We start from the raw sequence: 21,513 nt of genomic DNA, 5'->3' as shown, positions 1-21,513 counted from the left end.
GGTCAGTCATGCCTCCGTGGCCAACCCAAAGAAAGGCATCTGGAATTGGAAAGGAAGGGGAAGGAAGGGGACTGGAGTTGAAAAGACCCAGGCGTTGTAGGAACTTGAGCTGAAGAGGAAGGACCCATACCATTCTAACAGAATAAATAAACTCATTTGCACTGAAATCTGCAGAGCTTGCTGGCACCAGGAGTCTCCTCTATTTTAATTGAGACAGAGGGATTAGAGGATTCCAGTGAGTAAGCTTTGAAGTAAGGACACTAAGCCAGGGACCAGCCCCAAGATCAGATTTCATTGTTTAACAGCCCTGCTTAGTACACTCAGTGAGCCAGGGGTTGTCTTTCTCTTTGCTAAGGCAAAAGTGGTAGCGAGTTCTTTCAGGGCCAGAACTGGTACATCGGAAGATCAGCACATCCTCAGTGGTTGAGTACAGACATTCATTGTGTTCCCAGCCTTCCTCTAGAAGAGTTCGAAGTGAAGTGAAAGTTGCTCAGTCATGTCCGACTCTTTGTGACCCCTTGAACTATACGGTCCACAGAATTCTCCAGGCCAGAATACTGGAGTGGGTAGCCGTTCCCTTCTCCAGGGGATCTTTCCAACCCAGGGATTGAACCCAGGTTTTCCACATTGCAAGTGGATTCCTTACCAGCTGAGACACAAGGGGAGCCCACAAGGGAAAGTTAAGAGTTTATGCCAGATGTTTCCATAGAGCTTCTTAGGTATTGAGAGGAATGATTTGGTCAAATTGCTAAAGAAATGTGGAGAGAAATAGAACTTCTGACTTAGAAAAGTTTAGCAGTAAGAATTACAAATTCCCATTCCAGGATGGCTGTATGGTTCCACCCTTCTTCATCATCAGTTTCTACAAGTGAAGGATGTTCCTGTCAAGGAGTGTATCTGGGCAGCCAACCTTAAGACTGAGCTTTCTGTCTATGGCTGAGAAGCGGGGACAGGAAGCCCCCATGCCATCCACCAGTCTTCCCTGCATCACCTGCTCACTGTCATCCTGGAAACCCGGAGCTCACTTCCTTCCCCAGCTCTTGAATTGAGAGCTTAGGAAAGCTAAACTCTTAAGCACTGAAATATAACCAAATGTTTGCATTTTTTGTGCCCAAAGTTTGTAAAATGACCCGTTTCCAGGTTATATTTAAGTTGGCCGATGGAAGAAGTGTGACAAAAAGAGGACATCTTAAACCCTGATCTCTAGGGCATCCCTCATCAGGAGTACCAGGTGGCGGCCCAGATGCCAGTGTGTGGGAGCAACCGGAGAAAGAACCACTCCCCTGGACGAAGAAGCCTGGGGGGCATTCACCAGATGTCACAGATCCTGGGGGCCAGGGGGAGTCCTTGAGAGGGTTTTGGAGCCAGGCAGACTTGCTGTTTAGATCCTGTGTATGTCAGTCGCCCAGTCGTGTCTGACTCTTTGCAACCCTGTGGACTGTAGCCCCCCAGGCTCTTCTGTCCATAGGATTCTCCAGGCGAGGATACTGGATTGGGTTGCCATTTCCTTCTGCAGGGCGTCTTCCCAACCCAGGGATTGAACTCAGGTTTCCTGCATTGCAGGCAGATTCTTTACCATCTGAGCCACCAGGGACGCCCCATCTAGATCCTAGCGTCATAGATTATGACTGAATGACATTAGGAAAGTTACTGTACTTCTGTGAGCCTGTCTTCCCAGGTTTCAAGATTATGATAGTAATACCTTCCTTACAGATTGTTGTAAGGTTTCAATGAGATAAACATTTGAAAAAATTTAGTGCAAGTCCTGGCCTATAGAAAGCATTTAACAAAACACTGCATTCCTCTAGTTTATTCTCATCCTTGTCATTTGACCATCACCCCTCACTTGAGGCCCTGTCACCCTCCCCCTCAGTCTTTACCCCTCTCAGGCCTAAGTCTTTATTTATTTAGGCTGTGCTGGGTCTTCGTTGCTGCACTGGCTTTTCTCTGGTTGCGGCAAGTGGTGGCTTCTCTTCGTTGTGGTGCATTGGCTTCTTACTGTGGTGACTTCTCTTGCTGCAGAGCCCAAGCTCTAGGGCACATGGACTCAGTAGCTGTGGCTCCTGGGCTCTTGAGCACAGGCTCCATAGTGTGGCACATGGGCTTAGTTGCTCCACGGCAATCTGGAATCTTCCCAGACCAGGGATCGAACCAATGTTCCTTGCATCGCAGGTGGATTCTCAATCACCGAACAACCAGGGAAGTCCTAAGGCTGCAGTCTTATTTCAGAGAGTATTACGGGCTGAATTATGTCTTCCCCCAAATTTCTTCGGTTAAAGTCTTAACTTGCAGGACATCAGAATTCAAAGATAAGGCCTTTAAAGAGGTAATTAAGTTACACTGAGGTCATTAGGGTGGACCCTAATTCAATATGACTGGTGTCCTTGTAAGAAAAGGAAATTTGGATCTAAAGATGGACAGGAAGAAAACTCTGTGAAGATACGGAAAGATGATGGTGATCTACAACCTAAGGAGAGAGGCCTCAGAAGGAATCAGTCCTAGTGACACCTGGATCTCCAACTGGATGCCTCTAGGGCTGTGAGGAAATAGCTGTTTGATGTAGAAGTCACCCAGTCTGTGGTACTTTACCAAATTGACTAATACAGGAGCCGTCACTAAAGACTTGGGGTGGGAGGGACATCTGCTCTCATAGCCTAGCAGGTAGGGAAAGAGAAAGAGGGCAGCGTCCTGTCTGCCTGATAGAAGGGAGGGGAGTGTGGATGCTGCAAACTCAAAAAAGGCTCGCTTGACACCGAGTAGCGAATTTTTGTAGTATTGTTCATTGATAATTTTGTGATGTTGTTTCAGGTACATTAAGCATTACAGAGGCTCCTGGTGGCTGATATGGAAGCCTGACCACCCAGATAACACATGACTTGAATAACCTTTGGATCATAATATGTTTGGTTTTTTTACAACTTTTATTAGAGTATAGTTGATTTCCAGTGTTGTGTTAGTTACAGGTGTACAGCAAAGTGGATCAGCTATACATATACATTTATCAATCTTTTTTTAGATTTTTCTCCCATACAGGCCATTACAGAGTATTGAGTAGTATTCCCTGTGCTATACAGTAGGTTTCTTATTAGTTATCTATTTTATGTAGAGTGTATGTGTTAGTCTCTCAGTTGTGTCTGACTCTTCATGGCCCCATGGACTGTAGCCTGCCAGACTCCCAGGGACAAGAGCCTGGTGGGCTGCCGTCTATGGGGTCGCACAGAGTTGGACACGATTGACGTGACTTAGCAGCAGCAGCAGCAGACTCCTCTGTCCATGGGATTTCCCAGGCAAGAATACTGGAGTGGCTTGCCAGAATACTGGAGAAGGAAATCCTTCTGTAATGGATCTTTCTGAGGAATCAAACCCGCATCCTCCGTGCGTCCTGCACTGCAGGCAGATTCTTTACCATTGCTGCTGCTGCTGCTGCTAAGTCACTTCAGTCGTGTCCGACTCTGTGCGACCCCATAAATGGCAGGCCACCAGGCTCCCCCGTCCCTGGGATTCTCCAGGCAAGAACACTGGAGTGGGTTGCCATTTCCTTCTCCAATGCATGAAAGAGAAAAGTGAAAGTGAAGTCACTCAGTTGTGTCCGACTCTTATCGACCCCATGGACTGCAGCCTACCAGGCTCCTCCATCCGTGGGATTTTCCAGGCAAGAGTACTGGAGTGGGGTGCCATCGCCTTCTCTCCTTTACCATTGACTTCTTCCCAAATCACACAATTCCTCCAGTCCTCACAGTGAGATGCTGATGCCTGCCAAGCCCTGTCAGAACATGAACTGGCCTTGGCTGGGTGGGGGTAGGGGCAAAGCTGAGAGAAGAGCTCTGGAAGGAATAGAGAAAGAATATGTAGTTTTTTTTTAAATTCACTGATTTAGTGTTCTCTCATTATGTTAATTTGCCCACATTGTAATTCACCCGCTTTCTTTTTTTTTTGCTTATTCATTCATTTTTCCAGCAGTTTATTCCCATCTACTTGGTATTTCACTCCTGCAAGCTAGAAGTGCATCGTGTGCTTCTTTCTTCAGATTGTTTATAAAACTGTTAACACTCAACTTTGGGGAACTCCTCCTCTCAACGTTTCACTGTTTAGCGATTTATTGTATTTATGCTCCATAATCAACTAACATCTAGTGAGCTCCTCGTAAGTACCAGGTTCTGTTCTAGGTGCTTTTGCTTATATTACCTAATTGATTTCTCAAAGCAGCCCCATGAGTAAATATTAAGGTAAGGCTGAGTTGAGGGTAAATACTTCGGCTGAGATATAACATCAACCCCAGGCACAGCCAGGAGTCAGACCTTGGTGACGGACATGGAAAAGGAACAACGAAAAAACAATTACAGATTGTGCTAAGAAACTGTGTGGCCAGAGTGGCTGAAGTGCAGAGCATGAGATGGGGAGTGGCGTGAGATGAGGTTATCAGCCAGGAAGGCAGGGACTTCAGTTGTCAGTAAAATCACAATGACGTGTGAGGATCACAAAGGAAAATGCAGTTTGATAAAGTTAAACATGTAAGTAAATTTGTTGTAAAGAAAATAAATTTTAAAACATAGGAAGAAAAGAATGCAGTTGAAATTCAACTGAAATATCAATGTGAATAATGTATTTGTCTTCAGGCTGTCATTAAAATGGTCTAGCAGCAGTGTCACCAGTATTCATGGGACTGATTTGATGTATTTCCCCCACTGCCCCAATTCTGAGCTCTATTACATTCAAAGTGAACTGATGCTTCTTGGAAAGTACCCCAAAGGACAGAGGATCTTGCTTCAAGGGGTTTTCACTGGCCAGTTTCACCAAAGAATTCACTGTCAGCTCAACAGAGCCTTTCCAAAAGAGAGCAATGAATTCTTTTAGAGTAACTTGAGTACTGAGATTTAGTAGAGAGAATATTGGTGACCTTGATGGGACTGATAGCAGTGGAATGTTGGGGGTGCAGAACCAGCTGGTGTTGATCAAGAAAGTAACCAGAAATTAGGGGGCAGAGGCTGTGCATTTGGATGATTGTTAAAATAAGTTTTCCTGGGAAAGGACAAGCAAAATGGAATGACAGCTAGAGACATGAGATCTCAAAGGAGGGAGATTGTTAGGACAGGAGACATTAAATACCTTTGCAGTGCTATTCCTATTTCCATCTTAATTTTCTGAATCTGAGCCTCTTCTGTTAGGTTAATTGAAATTGTTTTACTGTTTTAATGTCCTTGTTTTGTTTTGTTTTTTTCATCAGTTTCAACTTCTAACTAAAATGGTCCCATAAACTCTTAAGCTTTTTGAGCAAAGGGGTAGTCTCACTTACCATCTTATCCTCAGTGCTATAACTGTGGTATAATAAGTGAACGTTTTCCAATAAATGAGTTAAAGATCAGCAGAAAAAAATAGAGCTTGGCTGTAAAGTCATCCTCACTAGAACCAGTTCTTCACTTTTGATGCTCTTCATTATCAGACAGAATCTATGGGGCTAAGATATGCCTGTGTGAGACTGCCCTGGTGGATTTATAGAGAAAAGGTACTGTGTTTATGCAATACAAGCAAATGAGTCCTCCAAAACAGAGAGTTTGAATTGGAAGACAAGGAAAAGCAAATTGAAATCAAGAGAAGAAATAAAAAGATCACAGCAGTATACATTTGTGTTGAAAATACTTAAAACCAAATTGTTCTGGAAAAAAATTATGTAACTGTTCTTTGCTAATTTAAGAGAGAAAGTACTTTTTTTTTTTTTTTTTTACCTATTATGAAGGCAGGTTTTAGTATCTGAAGTTTTGGGTTTGGGATGTACTCAGGACTAACAGTTGAACTAGGTTCAAGTTACTGACAGTTTAACAGTGGGGGAGGGTGGGTGCTACTTATCAATAGGTAACCTTTTTGACAGCAAACTATCGATTGTGTAATCGCCAAAGCAAAACTTTTAAAAAACCAGTTGGTAAAATATAGGACTGGATGAATCTTTGAGATGAACCTTCACTTTTAATCAAGATGAAATTTAAATCAATCTAGACTGAATTGACTCTAATATTTTTAGAGCTGCTTAGAGAATAGGATTGGAGAGCATCTCTAGGCAATCATGTGGGTGTATATACAAAGTTAATTTGGATAGGATTATTTGTAGTCAAGTTTTTAGAATATGACAAAGGATTTTGTTGTTTTCTGTCTAGCAGATATATACATTTCATTTGCTAGCCATAATTCCAATTTATTTATAATCAATAATAAACTTAGCTTCAGGATTGATACAGAAGATCAACACTTGTCTTAATAGACTATTTCCAAAATTAAATTAGATTATAGATTCAATGTGTGATGATTAATTTTATGTGTCAACTTGGCTAGGCTATGGTAGCCAGCTGTTTGGTTAAAGATCAGTCTAACTGTTGCTGCTTTATTTTATTTTATTTCATTTTATTTTATATTGAAGTATAGCTGATTAACAATGGTGTAGTAGTTTCAGGTAGACAGCAAAGAGCCTCAGCCAAGCATATACATGTGTACATTCTCCCCCAAACTCCCCACCTGTCCTGGCTATGTGAAGCCATTTTTAGATGTGATTAACATTTAAGTCAATAGACTTTGGGTAAAGCTGGTTACCTTTTAGAATGTAGGTGGGCCTCATCTAATCAGTTGAGGGCATTAAGAGCAAAGACTGAGATCCCTTGAAGAAGAGGCACCTCTGCCTCTGGACTACTATCAGATCCAAGATTGCCGTGGTATCCCTGGCTCTCCCGCTTGCCAGCCTGCTCTGTAGATTTTGGGCTCGCCAGCCCCATAACCATGTAAGGCAATATTTAAATTAATATTCATTCATTCTCTAACCCTTTTCCCTTTCTCTTTCTCCCTTTCCCTCCTCCCTCCTTCCCTCCCTGTCTCTCTGCACACATGCGCATGCGCATGCAAACACACACACACACCCATTGGTTCTGTTTCTCTCTTTTTAAAAAAAAATTATTTTTTAATTGAAACATAATTGCTTTACATAATTTTATTGTTTTCTGTCAAACATCAACATAAATCAGCCATAGATGTATGTAATGTCACCTCCCTCCCATCTCCCTCCCCATCCCACCCCTCTCGGTTGATACAGAGCTCCTTTGAGTTCCCTGAGACATACTCTGGAAATTTCCATTGGCTATTTATTTTATATATGGTAATATAAGTTGCCATGTTACTCTCTTCATACATCTCACCCTCCCCCCATGTCCATTCATCTGTTCTCCATGTCGTTTTCTCCATTGCTGCCTTGCAAATAAATTCATTGGTACCACCTTTCTGGATTCCATATATATGCATTAGTATACAATATTTATATTTCTCTTTCTGACTTACTTCACTCTGTATAATAGGCTCTAGGTTCATCCACCTCATTAGAACTGACTCAAATGCATTCCTTTTTATGGCTGAGTAATATTGTGTATATGTACCACAACTTCTTTATCCATTCATCTGTTGATAGACATCTAGGTTACTTCCATGTTCTAGCTATTGTATAGTGCTGAAATGAACATGTATCTTTTTCAATTTTGGTTTCCTCAGTGTATATGCCTAGGAATGGTATTTCTGGGTCATATGGTAGTTTTATTCCTAGTTTTTTTACGGAATCTCCATACCATCTTCCATAGTGGCTGAATCAGTTTACATTCCCACCAACAGTGCAAGAGGGTTCCCTTTTCTCCACACCCTCTCCAGCATTTATTGTTTGTAGACTTTTGATGATGGCCATTCTGACCAGTGTGAGGTGATATCTCATTGCAGTTTTGATTTGCATTTCTCTAATAATGACTATATTGAGCATCTTTTCATGTGTTTGTCAGCCATCTATATGTCTTCTTTGGAGAAATGTCTATTTAGGTCTTTTTCCCACTTTTTGAGTGGGTTGTTTGTTTTTCTGGTATTGAGTTGTATGCTTGTATACTTTGGAAAGTAATATTTTGTCAGTTGTTTCACTTGCTATTATTTTCTCCTCTTCTGAGGGTTGTCTTTTCACCTTGTTTCTAGTTTCCTTTGCTGTGCAAAAGCTTTTAAATTTAATTAGGTCCCTCCTGTTCAGTTTAGTTCAGTTCAGTCACTCAGTCGTGTCCAACTCTTTGCAGTCCCATGAACTGCAGCATGCCAGGCTTCCCTATCAATCACCAACTCCCGGACCTTTCTCAAACTCATGTCCATTGAGTCGGTGATGCCATCCAACCATCTCATCCTCTGTCATCCCCTTTTCCTCCCACCTTCAATCTTTCCCAGCATCAGGGTCTTTTCAAATGAGTCATTTCTTCGCATCAGATGACTAAAGTATTGGAGTTTCAGCTTCAGCATCAGTCCTTCCAATGAATATTCAGGACTGATTTCCTTTAGGAAGGACTGGTTGGATCTCCTTGCAGTCCAAGGGACTCTCAAGAGAGTCTTCTCCAACACCACAGTTCAAAAGCATCAATTCTTCGGTGCTCAGCTTTCTTTATAGTCCAACTCTCACATCCATACATGGCTACTGAAAAAACCATAGCTTTGACTAGATGGACCTTTGTTGGCTTGTTTGCTTTTATTTTTATTTCCATTACTCTAAGAGGTGGCTCATAGAGGATCTTGCTTTGATTTATGTCATCGAGTATTCTGCCTATGTCTTTCTCTAAGAGTTTTATAGTTTCTGCACATACATTTAGGTTTTTAATCCATTTTGAGTTTATCTTTGTGTACAGTGTTAGGAAGTGTTCTAATTTCATTCTTTTAAATGTAGCTGTCCAGTTTCCCCAACACCACTTATTGAAGAGGCTAACTTTGCCCCATTGTATATGGCCTACTTTGTCAAAAATAAGGTACCATAGGTGCGTGGGTTTATTTTTGGGTTCTCTTGTTCCATTGGTCTGTATTTCTGTTTTTGTGCCAGTACCATACTGTCTTGATGACTATAGCTTTGTAGTATAATCTGAAGTTAGGAAGGTTGATTCCTCCAGCTGTATTCTTCCTTCTCAAGACTGCTTTGGCTATTTGGGGTCTTTTGTGTTTTCACATGAAGTGTGAAATTTTTTGTTTTACTTCTGTGAAAAATGCCATTGGTAATTTGATAGGGGTCTCACTGAATCTGTAGATTGCATTTGGTAGTGTAGTCATTTTCACAATATTGATGCTTCCTATCCAGGAACATGGAATATCTCTCCATCTGTTTATGTCATCTTTGATTTCTTTCATCAGTGTCTTATAATTTTCTATGTACCATTCTTTCATCTCCTTCGGTAAGTTTATTCCTAGATATTGAGTTCTTTTTGTTGCAATAGTGAATGGGATTGATTTCTTAATTTCTCTTTCTGATTTTTCATTGTTAGTATATAGGAATGCAAGTCATTTCTGTATATTGATTTTGTATCCTGTGACTTTGCTAGATTCACTGATTAGCTCTAGTAATTTTCTGATAGTATCTTTAGGGTTTCCTATGTATAGTATCATGTCATCTGCAAACAGTGAGAGCTTTACTTCTTTTCTGATCTGGATTTCTTTTATTTCTTTTTCTTCTCTGAATGCCATAGCTAGGACTTCCAAAACGATGTTGAATGATAGTGGTAAGAGTTGACACCCTTGTCTTGTTCCTGATCTTAGGGGGAATATTGAGAATAATGTTTGCTGTGGGCTTATCATATATGGCCTTTACTATGTTGAGGTAGGTTCCCTCTGTGCCCATTTTTTTGAAGAGTTTCAATCATAAATGGGTGCTGAATGTTGTCAAAAGCTTCTTCTGCATCTATTGAGATTATCATATGATTTTTATCTTCCAATTTGTTAATATGGTGTGTCACATTGATTAATTTGCATATGTTGAAGAATCCTTGCATCCCTGGAATAAACCTGACTTAATTATGGTGTATGAGCTTTTTAATGTGTTGTTGAATTCTGTTTGCTAGAATTTTGTTGAGGATTTTTGCATCTATGTTCATCAGTGATACTGGCCTGTAGTTTTCTTTTTTGTGTTGTCTTTGTCTGATTTTGGTATCAGGGTGATGGTGGCTTCATAGAATGAGTTTGGAAGTGTTCCTTCCTCTTCAATTTTTTGAAAGAGTTTCAGAAGGCTAGGTATTAGCTCTTTTCTAAGTGTTGGATAGAATTCACCTGTGAAGCTATTTGGTCCTGGGCTTTTGTTTTTGGGGAGAATTTTTAATCACAATTTCGATTTCAGTGCTTGCAATTGGGTTGTTCATAATTTCTGTTTCTTCCTGGTTTAGTCTTGGAAGATTGAACTTTTCTAAAATTCTGTCCATTTCTTCCAGGTTATCCATTTTATTGTCATATAGTTGCTCGTAATAGTCTCTTATAATCCTTTATATTTCTGCATTGTCTGTTGTAACCTCTCCTTTTCCATTTCTAAATTTGTTGATTTGATTCTTCTCTTTTTTTTCTTGATGAGTCTGGCTAAAAGTTTGTCAATTTTGTTTATCTTCTCAAAGAACCAGCTTTTATTTTTATTAATCTTTACTATTGTTTCTTTCATTTCTTTTTCATTTAGTTCTGCTCTGTTTTTTATGATTTATTTCCTTCTGCTACTTTTGGGCTTTTTGTTGTTGTTCTTCTTCTTTTTCCAGTCATTTTAGGTGTAAAGTTAGGTTGCCCATTTGATGTTTTTCTTGTTTCTTGAGTTGCTATAAACTTCCCACTTAGAGGGCTTCCCTTGTGGCTCAGCTGGTAAAGAATCCGCCCACAATGTGGGAGAGCTGGGTTCATCCCTGGGTTGGGAAGATCCCCTGGAGAAGGGAAAGACCACCCACTCCAGTATTCTGGCCTGGAGAATTCCATGGACTGTATAATCCACGGGGTCACAAAGAGTAGGACACAACTGAGCGACTTTCACTTTCACTTCCCTCTTAGAAGTGCTTTTGCTGCATCCCATAGGTTTTGAGTTGTCGTGTTTTCATTGTTATTTGTTTTTAGGAATTTTTTGATTTCCCTTTTGATTTCTTCAGTAACCTGTTATTTAGAAACGTATTGTTTAATCTCCATGTGCTTGTGTTTTTTACAGATTTTTTTCTTGTAATTGATATCTAGTCTCATAGTGTTGTGGTTCTGTTTCTCTGGAGAACGAACATACAGGGGTTGAAGAGCTTTCTCTATAGAGGGCCTGATGGTGAATATTCTGGGCTCTGCAGGCTGTACTCTGCCTGTCACAACTACCCAGCTCTCCACTGCCGCAGAGAGATAGCTGTGTCATGAAGGAGTGTGTCTGTGTTCCAAAAAACTCTGTTTAGAGAAACAGGTGGCTGGCTGTATTTGAATTTAGAACTGTAGTTTACTGACCCTTGGATTAAATGTAACTTGATAATTCACACAGAAGAGATAAGTGAGGTATATCTTTTTTTTTTTTTTTTTTAGTGTGTATTTTTAAGGATGTTTACTTAAGCCAGGTTTGGAACAAGAAGCAGTGTGTCACCCTTTGGTATGTTCGGGGTTATTAGTGGCTGACATTCTGACTCTGCATCCTTGGTTTTATCTGTTTGATTTTTATACAAGAATTTCTTAAGGATCAATACTACGACAAAAGTATCACACATCAGTTCTAACCTGATAGCTGAGCAGTCAGCCTTTTCTCTAACATCCCAGTTTGTTTCTTAGAGGAATGACTAATGAGGGAGGAAGTGGGTTAAGCTGTAGAAAGCGTAGCTGGAAGATACAACTGGCTGCCCAGTTGACCAGCCTTGAAGTTTCTTGATGGTTCCAGGTTCCAAGATGTAATTCTTAAAAGCTTTTATTTGACTCTTGCCAAAAGGAACATTCTTGCTAATACTGGTAATAATTTATCATTCCTACTGTCTCTCTTCCAATATGCCACCAGTGCCAAGAAAGTACTTTAATTCTTTAGGCTCTTTCAACAAGGCAGAGGTCTTGTTTCCTCATTGTACTGCAATTAATCAGGGAGGAGTTTTACATCCTGCAGGTAGATTGGAATATTAGAAATCTCCAAAGCAAAGTATTATCATGGTAGGCTAAGAAACCCGAAAGAAATTAGGCTAATCCAAGATAAAATTAGGCAGATACACTTCTGAAATGAAAATTAAAATCATGTCCCACAGTGTGACTATCCTGTGTATTTAGGTGGCCACCAGATGGGCAGGGGAAGTATTTTAGGGTAAGAACAGTGGTGCTCGTATTGCCAGCTGTAAACTATGTCTAATTCTCTGGAATGATTATAAAAAGTAGGCATTTTTTTTGAAGTCATTGTTTTTATTCATTATGTTGAACAGATGGTGTCACATCCAATATAGGTCTTGTCTCTTTAAAGTGAAGGTCTCGTGTGGACTGACTGCCATATCAGCAATAGGATTTTTGTGTCTCCTCATCACCCTCTGTAAGGATGAGTCCCACCATCTTTGTTTCTACTACCAAGTTTCTGGAATGACACATCTATATTAAAGGCAAGATATGAAATCTAAGTCATTTTTCACCTTTTTTTTTTTTCACTTTGTAAAGCCTGTTTGCAGTCAGAATTTTGCATGGATGTCTTTCAGAGGTTTGTACAAATATAACTTGTCTCTTTGTAGTTTTTCTTCATTTGTGGTCCCTGTTCCTCTATGATATCTTTTACAATTAGTGTTCACAAAATTAACTGTCATGTATTATAATTGCTGGTATATTTGGACGGCTTACTGTGTGCCAGCCTGTGTTAAGTACTTTACACTTATTAGCTCTTTTAATTCCACAGCAGCTCTAGTAATACTGCATTTGTTACTCCTGCACTCACTTCATGGTGGAATATCTGTTAAATAGGGTCACTGTGAAACTAGCGGGAGGCAGAGATGGAGCGGGGCTTCGCCTGTCTTCATCTGGAGTCTTTGCTCTTTAGTTCTGTTATGCTTGGAAAGGTTCTTTATGATTTTGACACACTGACCTATTAAAAAATAAGATACTAAAGAAGACTCAAAATTAAGAGGCAAAACCTTATAAACGTATAAAACCTTTCTGTCTTCTTTTAAAGTTGCTTGAAGCCCAGTGGAAACCAATGCCTTCTTCAAGAATTTCCTTTTTTAGGGGATCAGGTACCACTTGGTCTTCTGTCCCTGCTTTGTGTAATGCGGTGTTGTCTTCACTTCTGGGGGGTGTAGGCCAGCAGGCATTGCAGATAGGTTGCTTTTGGTTCTGCAGATTACTAGTTGAGTTTCTACAGTGTGCTAAGATGACAGGTGAAAAAAATAACTCTGTTCTTGAAATTTCCGAGTCCACAGAAGAAAGAATTGTTTCTCATAGGTTTGCATTGGGATTCCACTTGTACGTGATTCAAATTCATGATGTTTACTTCTGTTTGTCAATGTTTTTATTCGGCAAACGTTTATGAGACAGATGCTCTGTGCTAGTTGTTTTGCTTCAAAAAGGAACTAATTTTAATAAGATTCAGCAGAGCCCAAAGTCATAATATTTTCGTCACATGCATAAAACTTTAAAATTGAAAACAAAAATCTCAGATAGAAGTAACTAATACGCTGCTCATTGTGACTTGTAGTAAAGCTCATCTGCCTCCATTTTCTTTTAATAAAAATATAAATAGCTATGTTCATTTACCTCAAAAACTGGTTATTAGAAAATATAGTAAAGGTGTTTATAAGAGATTTGAAATTTCTATATGTGTGCAGTTGGAGAATAAGTATCAGCCTAATTTTTAAACAGACCAAAATGAAATTCTGTGAAATAATTAAGTAATACTGGATAAAACTCAAAATTCACATTAAAATCCAATATTATTTTTGGAAGATCTGTCATAAATATGATCAGTATTGCTATTTAATTCTCACATTGATATAAATAATTAAACTACATTTAACTTAACATCTATTTTTTCCAAAATTGAGCCTGTATTTTCCATATATTGTCTTTATATATTAATCTATATGTATTGGAAACGTGAGTAAATAACCTTAAATGGTTATTTATGAATGAAAGAGAAAATAACATTGTATTCTATGTGGTTTTGTCATAGAGAGGGATATTGAAACTGACAGCTCCTCCCCTAAGTTGAAAATTATGACAGGGACTTTTCCAGGTGGTCTAGTGGTTAAGACTCCAAGCTTCCAGTGCAGGGGGGCTTAGGTTTGATCCTTGGTCAGGATTCTAAGTTCCCACATGATGCTTGGTGCAGCAAAAAGAAAAAAATTACAAGATAAACCATTGACCTCATAATGAGGTAAACATGGTTGCAAGAACATCAATTTCCTCAGTAACATAAAGCACAACCAAGTGTGGTCCATACATATGTTAATGACATAGGTCAGTTTCAAAGTTTTGGCACTGCCATTTAAAGAAAGTGTTAGTCATTCAGTCGTGTCCGACTTTTTGTGACCCCATGGACTGTGGCCCATCAGGCTCCTCTGTCCATGGGATTCCCCAGGCAAGAATACTGGAGTGGGTAGCCATTTCCTTCTCCAGGGGATCTTCCTGAACCAGGGATCGAACCCAGGTCTCCTGCAATGCAGGCAGATTGTTTATTTTTACTGGTATTTATTAAGTCATTTGAAAGTAGTTATACACAACTTTATTTAGAACATATGTAACAAATATGGGATTACTTCACAGAGTATATAAAAGTCTCTCAAAAAGTAAAAGAGAAGAGATAGAAAAAATCAGAGGAGATAGGAAAAACCAATCATTTAATTTTTTTAAGAAAAATTATTTTTTAAAGTTCACTAGTAACAGAGAAATGAATACTAAAACAGTGATTTTTATTTTGGGCAAAATGTTGACAAAAATGAAAGACATTTTACATTCATAGGAAATTTGATAGGCTCAGAATTTTTGTGGAGTATAATTGATACAACCTTTTTGGACTTTCACATTTTACTCTATAAATGTTATCAGAATTATTTTCCATAAACGTGCATCCACGAGTAAATCATTTAACTGAAAAAAAAAATCTGTGAATTTTGAAGTACATTCAAGAAAAGCAAGCTGTGAAGGACAGAAATAGCTCTTCAGAAGATACCTTTGAATGCATATCCAGCCAATATAGTAACAGTCCAGGGCAAAAAACATATTACCTCATACTGATCATACTTTTTCTTTTTAATGTCATTTTGTTTTACTGTTTAGTTCTGACAACTAGAGTCATAGGTTAGCAAATACATTTTCATTAAAACACCAGAACCTCTGGAATGGTCATTAAGGGTCATTCATACATAAATGCACAAATGGATTCAAATTGCTTTTGCATTTCCTTCGATTAGCTGCAGGGGTAGAAATTTTGATCCAAGGAAGAACTGTAGTTAATTTTAGAGCATTTTAAAGAAGGGGAAGTCAGGGCCCAGAGAGAAATGCATGATAGGAGTAGTGGGGTTGGACAGAAAAGACAGCTCTGTCCTTCCTCTGCCCTACATCAGCCACTTTAGGGATTCTGTGAGAAAGTGCCCTCTGACTCACTCTTGCCTCTGATGAGCAAGCACACTTGTGTTACAGGCCATTTGTAAGTCAAAGATCATCTCATTCTGCCTGTCCCATCCTGGGGATCAGGAATGTTAGCAGAAATTGAAAGACCAGGAAATATTTAAAGGAGCCACATCAAGATTGGTGAGAAATCTGAAGATCTGCCTTTTAGATTTTCTGTTTATAGCTACAGATTGGAAGCCTGTGTATCATAGGTAGGATCCACAGGAGGCTCATTTCGGCACACCCTGATCTTACAGTCGTTCTTAAATCAGTCCAGTAAGAGAATGGGCTGCTCTCCAAAACTGTGGTTCCCACTGGCTCGAGAAATGACTGAACTGTAGCCCTCCTGGGAAGGAGGTTGGTCTGATCAGGTAATCTTAAAAATCTCTCACAGCATTACCCTCTAATTCCGATGTTACTAATGCAAATGAAATTATACTCCAGGACAAAGGCTGAAAATCCTGTCTGCCTTTTAGTAGCTAAATACAAACAAAAATGCATCAGGAAACAAAGTCAAATCTAGACTTGCTACTACTGAGATAAGGCAGACCGTCCCGAAGACTTGAGTACAAATGGAGGGAGACCGCATGGGAACAAAGCAAGCGGACCATGCAGAAGACTTAGAGAACATATGGTTGTCAAGAGGGAAGGATGAGGGGCGGGGTAGTTAGGGAGTTTGGAATGGACATTTACACACTGCTATTTTTTAATGGATAAACAACAAGGACCTACTGTTCCCTACAGGGAGCATAGCACAGGGAACTCTGCTCAGTGTTATATGGTAGCCTGGATGGGGGAGGGTTTGGGGCAGAATGGTAGTGATTGGTGGTTTAGCCACTAAGTCATGTCCAACTCCTGCAAACCCAGGGACTGTGGCCTGCCGGACTCCTCTGTGCTCTGTCTATGGGATTTCTCCTGCAGGAATACTGGAGTAGGTTGCCATTTCCTTCTCTAGCTGGGAGAGGATGGATCCTTGTATATGTGTGGCCGGGTCCCTTTGTTGTCCACCGGAAACTATCACAACGTTGTTAGTCGGCTGTACTGCAATGTAAAATAAAAAGTTTAAATGGCAAAAACAAAAACAGAAAGAAAGAAAACGGCTAGGGCTACTGAGTCGGGTTTCTTGTCCCAGCTGGTTTGAGCTCGTGGTCCCAGTCCTCATCTACCTGCCACCTTGCAGTATTCACAGCAGCCCCTCAGAGACGGCAGTTTCTCGGGCCCCTCGTTGTACGGTAGGAAGCAGTTAGCCATTGGGCATAAGAATGTGTACTTTTAGAAATCCGGCAAGAGAAGTCTGTGCAGTGGACATGATTTTTTTTTTTTTTTAATTTTCCTTCTGGAGAGCTAACTCAGTGGTTGCCAGCTTACAAAGAGCAATCGGTGTCTCTGGGAGTGTAATGAGCTAGCAAACCTTTATCTGAACTCTGTAGTTGAAAGGAAACCTGAGAAACCAATCAATAAAGGAGGAAGACTCACCAGGGCCACACTTGATGGGGTTTCTTTCCTGCGTGGGAGCCAAGGCTGGGATGCCTAGCAGGGCCTGGCTGAAGGCCCAGCCTCCCCTCCCCACCTCTTCCACAATACTCACCTGTCCTCTAAACAGTCTAACAAATATTTAAAGAACGTTGGCTTGGAAAGAGCTAAATTATTAACCTACTCAAGACCTATGTCTCTTTCAGGCCCTGTGTTTGCTATAAGCTTCATATAACATATTGCCTGTCTCTTTTCTCTATTTCTATAGTGTCCATGGAAAACATTGGAGAACAAGGTAAGATACATCATTGCTTTAGATCTGAAATTTTAAAGATAGTTTGAGAAAATAAATAGCATTCATTTAGATTTGATTAATAAATGATACTTTGAGAATGTTGAAGTCAAGATGGGGTAAAAAGACATCTCAGGCTGAATTCTCTGAGACGCTTAGCAGAGACCTCTGGCCTGAAACGGCAGTCATTGTGCCAAAGACTTTGGTGGCTTGCAGATACAGGAATATCAACAATCTCCTGTTTCCACACAGAGTGTGACCCCGTACCTGAGTCACCTACATAATTCATGAAAAAGATCGTTGGCTCTATTCCTTGATCATCTCACACTGATTTTAGGTGCCTTATTAGATAATTGGATGTTTTAATGATTCTGTAACAGAAATATCATCTTCCTTTAAAAAGCTGAAATTGCTGTTAAAGGTTTAAAAATACCAAACATGCTATATTTTAAATTCACATATTTTTTCTACACAATTAAGTTATATATTAATGTATTATCCAATACACTGGGTACCAAATTAATATTTTAGATTTACATAGAGTTTCAAGGCCAATACACAACATGGAGTGTGTTTGTATGCATTATCTAAGAAGAATATTCAGAATGCTTTTCTTAATCATCGCATGTGGTCAGTAAGAAACTTAAACTCCTCTTGGAGGAATTCTCTCTTTGTTCAGATGATCTCTGGTTAAAACTGTGGTTGCTGAAACAGGGACACCAGATTTGACTCAGGCTGAACAAAATAAGCAAATAGCTTATTTTGCTTTTGCTATTCTTTGTTAGTGAAGCAAAGTTATTAAAGCCTGAATGTTTTAATGTTTGTTTAACACTGTGTTTATAGTTAAAGTTGCAGGCGTAACTTCCTTATCTTTATAATTTAAGAGAGGTTCCTGTAGCTGTTTTGCCAATAGATGGGCCTGTTTATAGATGGGAGGGTTCTGATCATAGGATGGTAGCTAAATAATTAAATTCTTTGATTATTTTAGAACAGGTATACCTTTTGTGATACCATGATTGCAGTGTGTATTCGCATACTACAGTGATAATTTTGTTTCTCTCATTTTAGTTGTGTGCCTGATTGCTTATCATCTACTTTTTGCAATGTTTGTCTGGTCGTATTGGAAAACTATCTTTACATTACCAATGAACCCTTCGAAAGAAGTAAGTTAAAATATTGGTATAGTTATCTCCTAAAGATGGAAATCTGAAATATTGCTGTCTAAAGAATGAGTTTTATGTCTTTTTATTAATATTGCAAACCTATTGAGCCTAGTGGTTTTTTTATATTAATATGTTAAATAGTTGAATTTTTACTTGGTACATATTATTTTTCCACTGTATAAGTATTATATTTACAATATTAAATATGTTATATGTTCCACTTCTGCTTCGGAGTCAGACACAAGGATGGATGGATGGTAGATAGGTTGATAGAAAGACAGAGCTGAAGGTAGACATGTTTCTCTTATAATTATCATATTAGTGGTTCATTAGTTGGCTGTCAGCTACCAAAAACAACAATAAAAAAATAACAACTTACCTAATCTTTCTCACTTTCAGAGTCTGTAGCTACTCTACAGCTGCTGGGCACCCAGGCTCCTCTCCTGTTACTCTAACATACATAGCATCTATTTACAGCGTTACTTCTTGACCTAAAATGGCTGCTTCAGTTCCAGCCATCATATCTACATTCCAGGCAGCAGACCAGAGAAAGTAGAAAAGAGGAGTGGAAGTAAATGTCTTTTTATTAAGGACACTTTCTAAAATTTGCTGATGCCATTTCCACTTCTATTTAGAATTCAGCTGGTTATATGGCCACATTTGGTTGCACAGAAGACTGGAGTTTGGTCTTTATTCTCAGTGGCCATGTTAACCATGCGGCTTCCCTGGTAGCTCAGTTGGTAAAGAATCCATCTGCAATGCAGGAGACCCCAGTTCGATTCCTGGGTCAGAAAGATCCACTGGAGAAGGAAGAGACTACCCACTCTAGTATTCTTGGGCTTCACTTGTGGCTCAGCTGGTAAAGAATCTGCCTGCAATGCAGGAGAGCTGGGTTTGATCCCTGGGTTGGGAAGATCCCCTGGAGAAGGGAAAGGCTACCCACTCCAGTATTCTGGCCCAGAGAATCCATGGACTATATGGTCCATGGTGTTGCAAAGAAATCAGACACAACTGAGCAACTTTCACTTCACATTAACCATGTTACAAGGACAGAGTAGATACTGAGGAACATCTAACAGTCTCAGCTCAGAAGGTTTTAAATAAAGTTATTTGTTCAAATACGCATTTTGAAAAGATTATTCTGGCTAACTTTTTGTTTCTGGGTTCTTAATCCTGGTTAAATGTCCTTGAGGCAAAGGGCTATATTTTACTGATTGTTGTATCCTTGGCACTTAGTCTAGTACATAGATGTTGAATAGAAATAAACTTTGCTCCAATAATAATAGTGTGGTTTTAGTAGGCTAACCTGAAAAAAAAAAGAAAGAAAGAGATCTAAGCATCATTGTGAATTATTTCCTGAATCTGTTTGAAATGCAGCTGTGGTCAGAAAGGCCAGTAAATACGCTGTGTGAACTGAGAAAGGATATTGAAAACAAAACCACAGATATCGGCATAGCATTCATAGCAGGCTTGCTCTAGAGTGCCAAGAGGTAGCCTTTTCCCTTCTTTTCTCACTTTCTTCCCCTGCCTCTTTTTCCTCCCTCTACCATGTTTTTTCCCTTCCTATCATCTTTCTTGCCTTCATCATAGCCTGAATCGTAGGTTTGAAGGAGAAAACTGACTTTTATCATAGATCACCTCTTCCACTCTGGTGGTTTGCTTATCACCTCTGTGTTGACACAATTTCCACATCTGTTTCTAGCCTGACCTCCCCCATGAATTTCAAACTTCTGTATCTGCCTGCCAAACATGCATCCTTGATCATTGCACTGACACTACAGACGCAGCCCATCACAGACTGAAGTCACCACCCTCTCCTTCCCCAAACCGTGACTCATCTGTTTCTTACGCGTGTTCATGCCACTGCCAACCACGTCATCGTTCGAGCCAGAAGCTTGCCATCCACGCCCTTCCCCTAGCACCCACATTCTGGAAATGTGTCACTTCCTCATTTTTCTTTTTCAGTTCCAGCCCTTTTCCCGTTCCAGCCCTTGTTCCGTTACTTTCCCTCATTGCCCTAATTTGGAGGCTCAGTCATCCCTCTCGTCTTGACACATTGCAGTTTCCTCTGTGGCGTCACCCCTGCCAATCTTGCCCACACTCCGGGATTCCGAGGATCCTGCAGAAATCCATCCTTCATTCTGAAGCTGAGGCTTGACTCTTTCACTCTGCTGCTTCTGGCTACTCAGGGATTCTGCCCACTCCACAGGGAAAAGGCTGGACTCCCTGGCTTGGCAACAATGACTCTTGTCCAGATTTTGGACTTCTTTCTTTATACTCTGCTGCTGCTGCTAAGTCGCTTCAATTGTGTCCAACTCTGTGCGACCCCATAGATGGCAGCCCACAAGGCTCCCCTGTCCCTGGGATTCTCCAGGCAAGAACTCTGGAGTGGGTTGCCATTTCCTTCTCCAGTGCATGAAAGTGAAAAGTGAAAGTGAAGTCGATCAGTCGTGTCCGACTCCTAGCGACCCCATGGACTGCAGCCCACCAGGTCCCTCCATCCATGGGATTTTCCAGGCAAGAGTACTGGAGTGGGTTGCCATTGCCTTCTCTTTATACTCTGCTGCTGCTGCTAAGTCGCTGCAGTCGTGTCCGACTCTGTGCGACCCCATAGATGGCAGCCCACCAGGCTCCCCTGTCCCTGGGATTCTCCAGGCAAGATCACTGGAGTGGGTTGCCATTTCCTTCTCCGATGCATGAAAGTGAAAAGTGAAAGTGAAGTCGCTCAGCCGTGTCCGACTCCTAGCGACCCCATGGACCGCAGCCTGTCAGGCCCCTCCATCCATGGGATTCTCCAGGCAAGAGCACTGGAGTGGGGTGCCATTGTTGTTTGCTGTTAACCATGCCATTATTTTCTTTCCAGAATTTTCTTACCTCCTTTCTCATGGAAATAATTTTATTTTTATGCACAGTGGCAGCTCCTTCTTGGTCTCCTTTGCTGGTTCCTCATTATCTCCTGCTAGCATGTGGCAGAGCTAACATTCAAAACAGTCTTTTTGACCTTCACAGCTGCACTCTTGTCCCTACGCCATGCTCTAGCAAAAGGAGTAGAGACTATATTCGGGGAGAAGGGTGCTCAGGACATCAGTTGGAGCATAGAGGAAAAACATAGCAAAATCTCTATTCATATTTTACTTTTTATTTATTTATTTTTTTAAGTTAAAAAGTAAATTTTATTTATGTATGTATTTTTTAATATAAATTTATTTTAATTGGAGG

At 40.2% G+C, this 21,513-nt stretch overlaps 1 protein-coding gene across 1 annotated transcript in view; it reads left to right on the top strand.

Annotated features, from left to right (window-relative positions):
- Positions 1 to 21,513, top strand: part of ZDHHC2 (zDHHC palmitoyltransferase 2) — a 67,711-nt gene that overhangs the window by 14,898 nt on the left and 31,300 nt on the right. The window contains exons 2-3 of the mRNA XM_086380672.1: positions 17,108 to 17,134; positions 18,200 to 18,294. Coding sequence (XP_086236798.1) covers positions 17,108 to 17,134; positions 18,200 to 18,294 — 122 coding nt within the window. The remainder of the gene's footprint in view (positions 1 to 17,107; positions 17,135 to 18,199; positions 18,295 to 21,513) is intronic.

This window comes from Bos grunniens, chromosome 27, assembly GCF_055505025.1.
Source record: "Bos grunniens cultivar Pamir isolate PY7600 chromosome 27, Bosgru_T2T1.0, whole genome shotgun sequence".
Lineage (NCBI taxonomy): Eukaryota > Metazoa > Chordata > Mammalia > Artiodactyla > Bovidae > Bos > Bos grunniens.
Note: the sequence above shows the minus strand (reverse complement) of the source record. Positions and strands in the feature narration are given on the sequence as shown.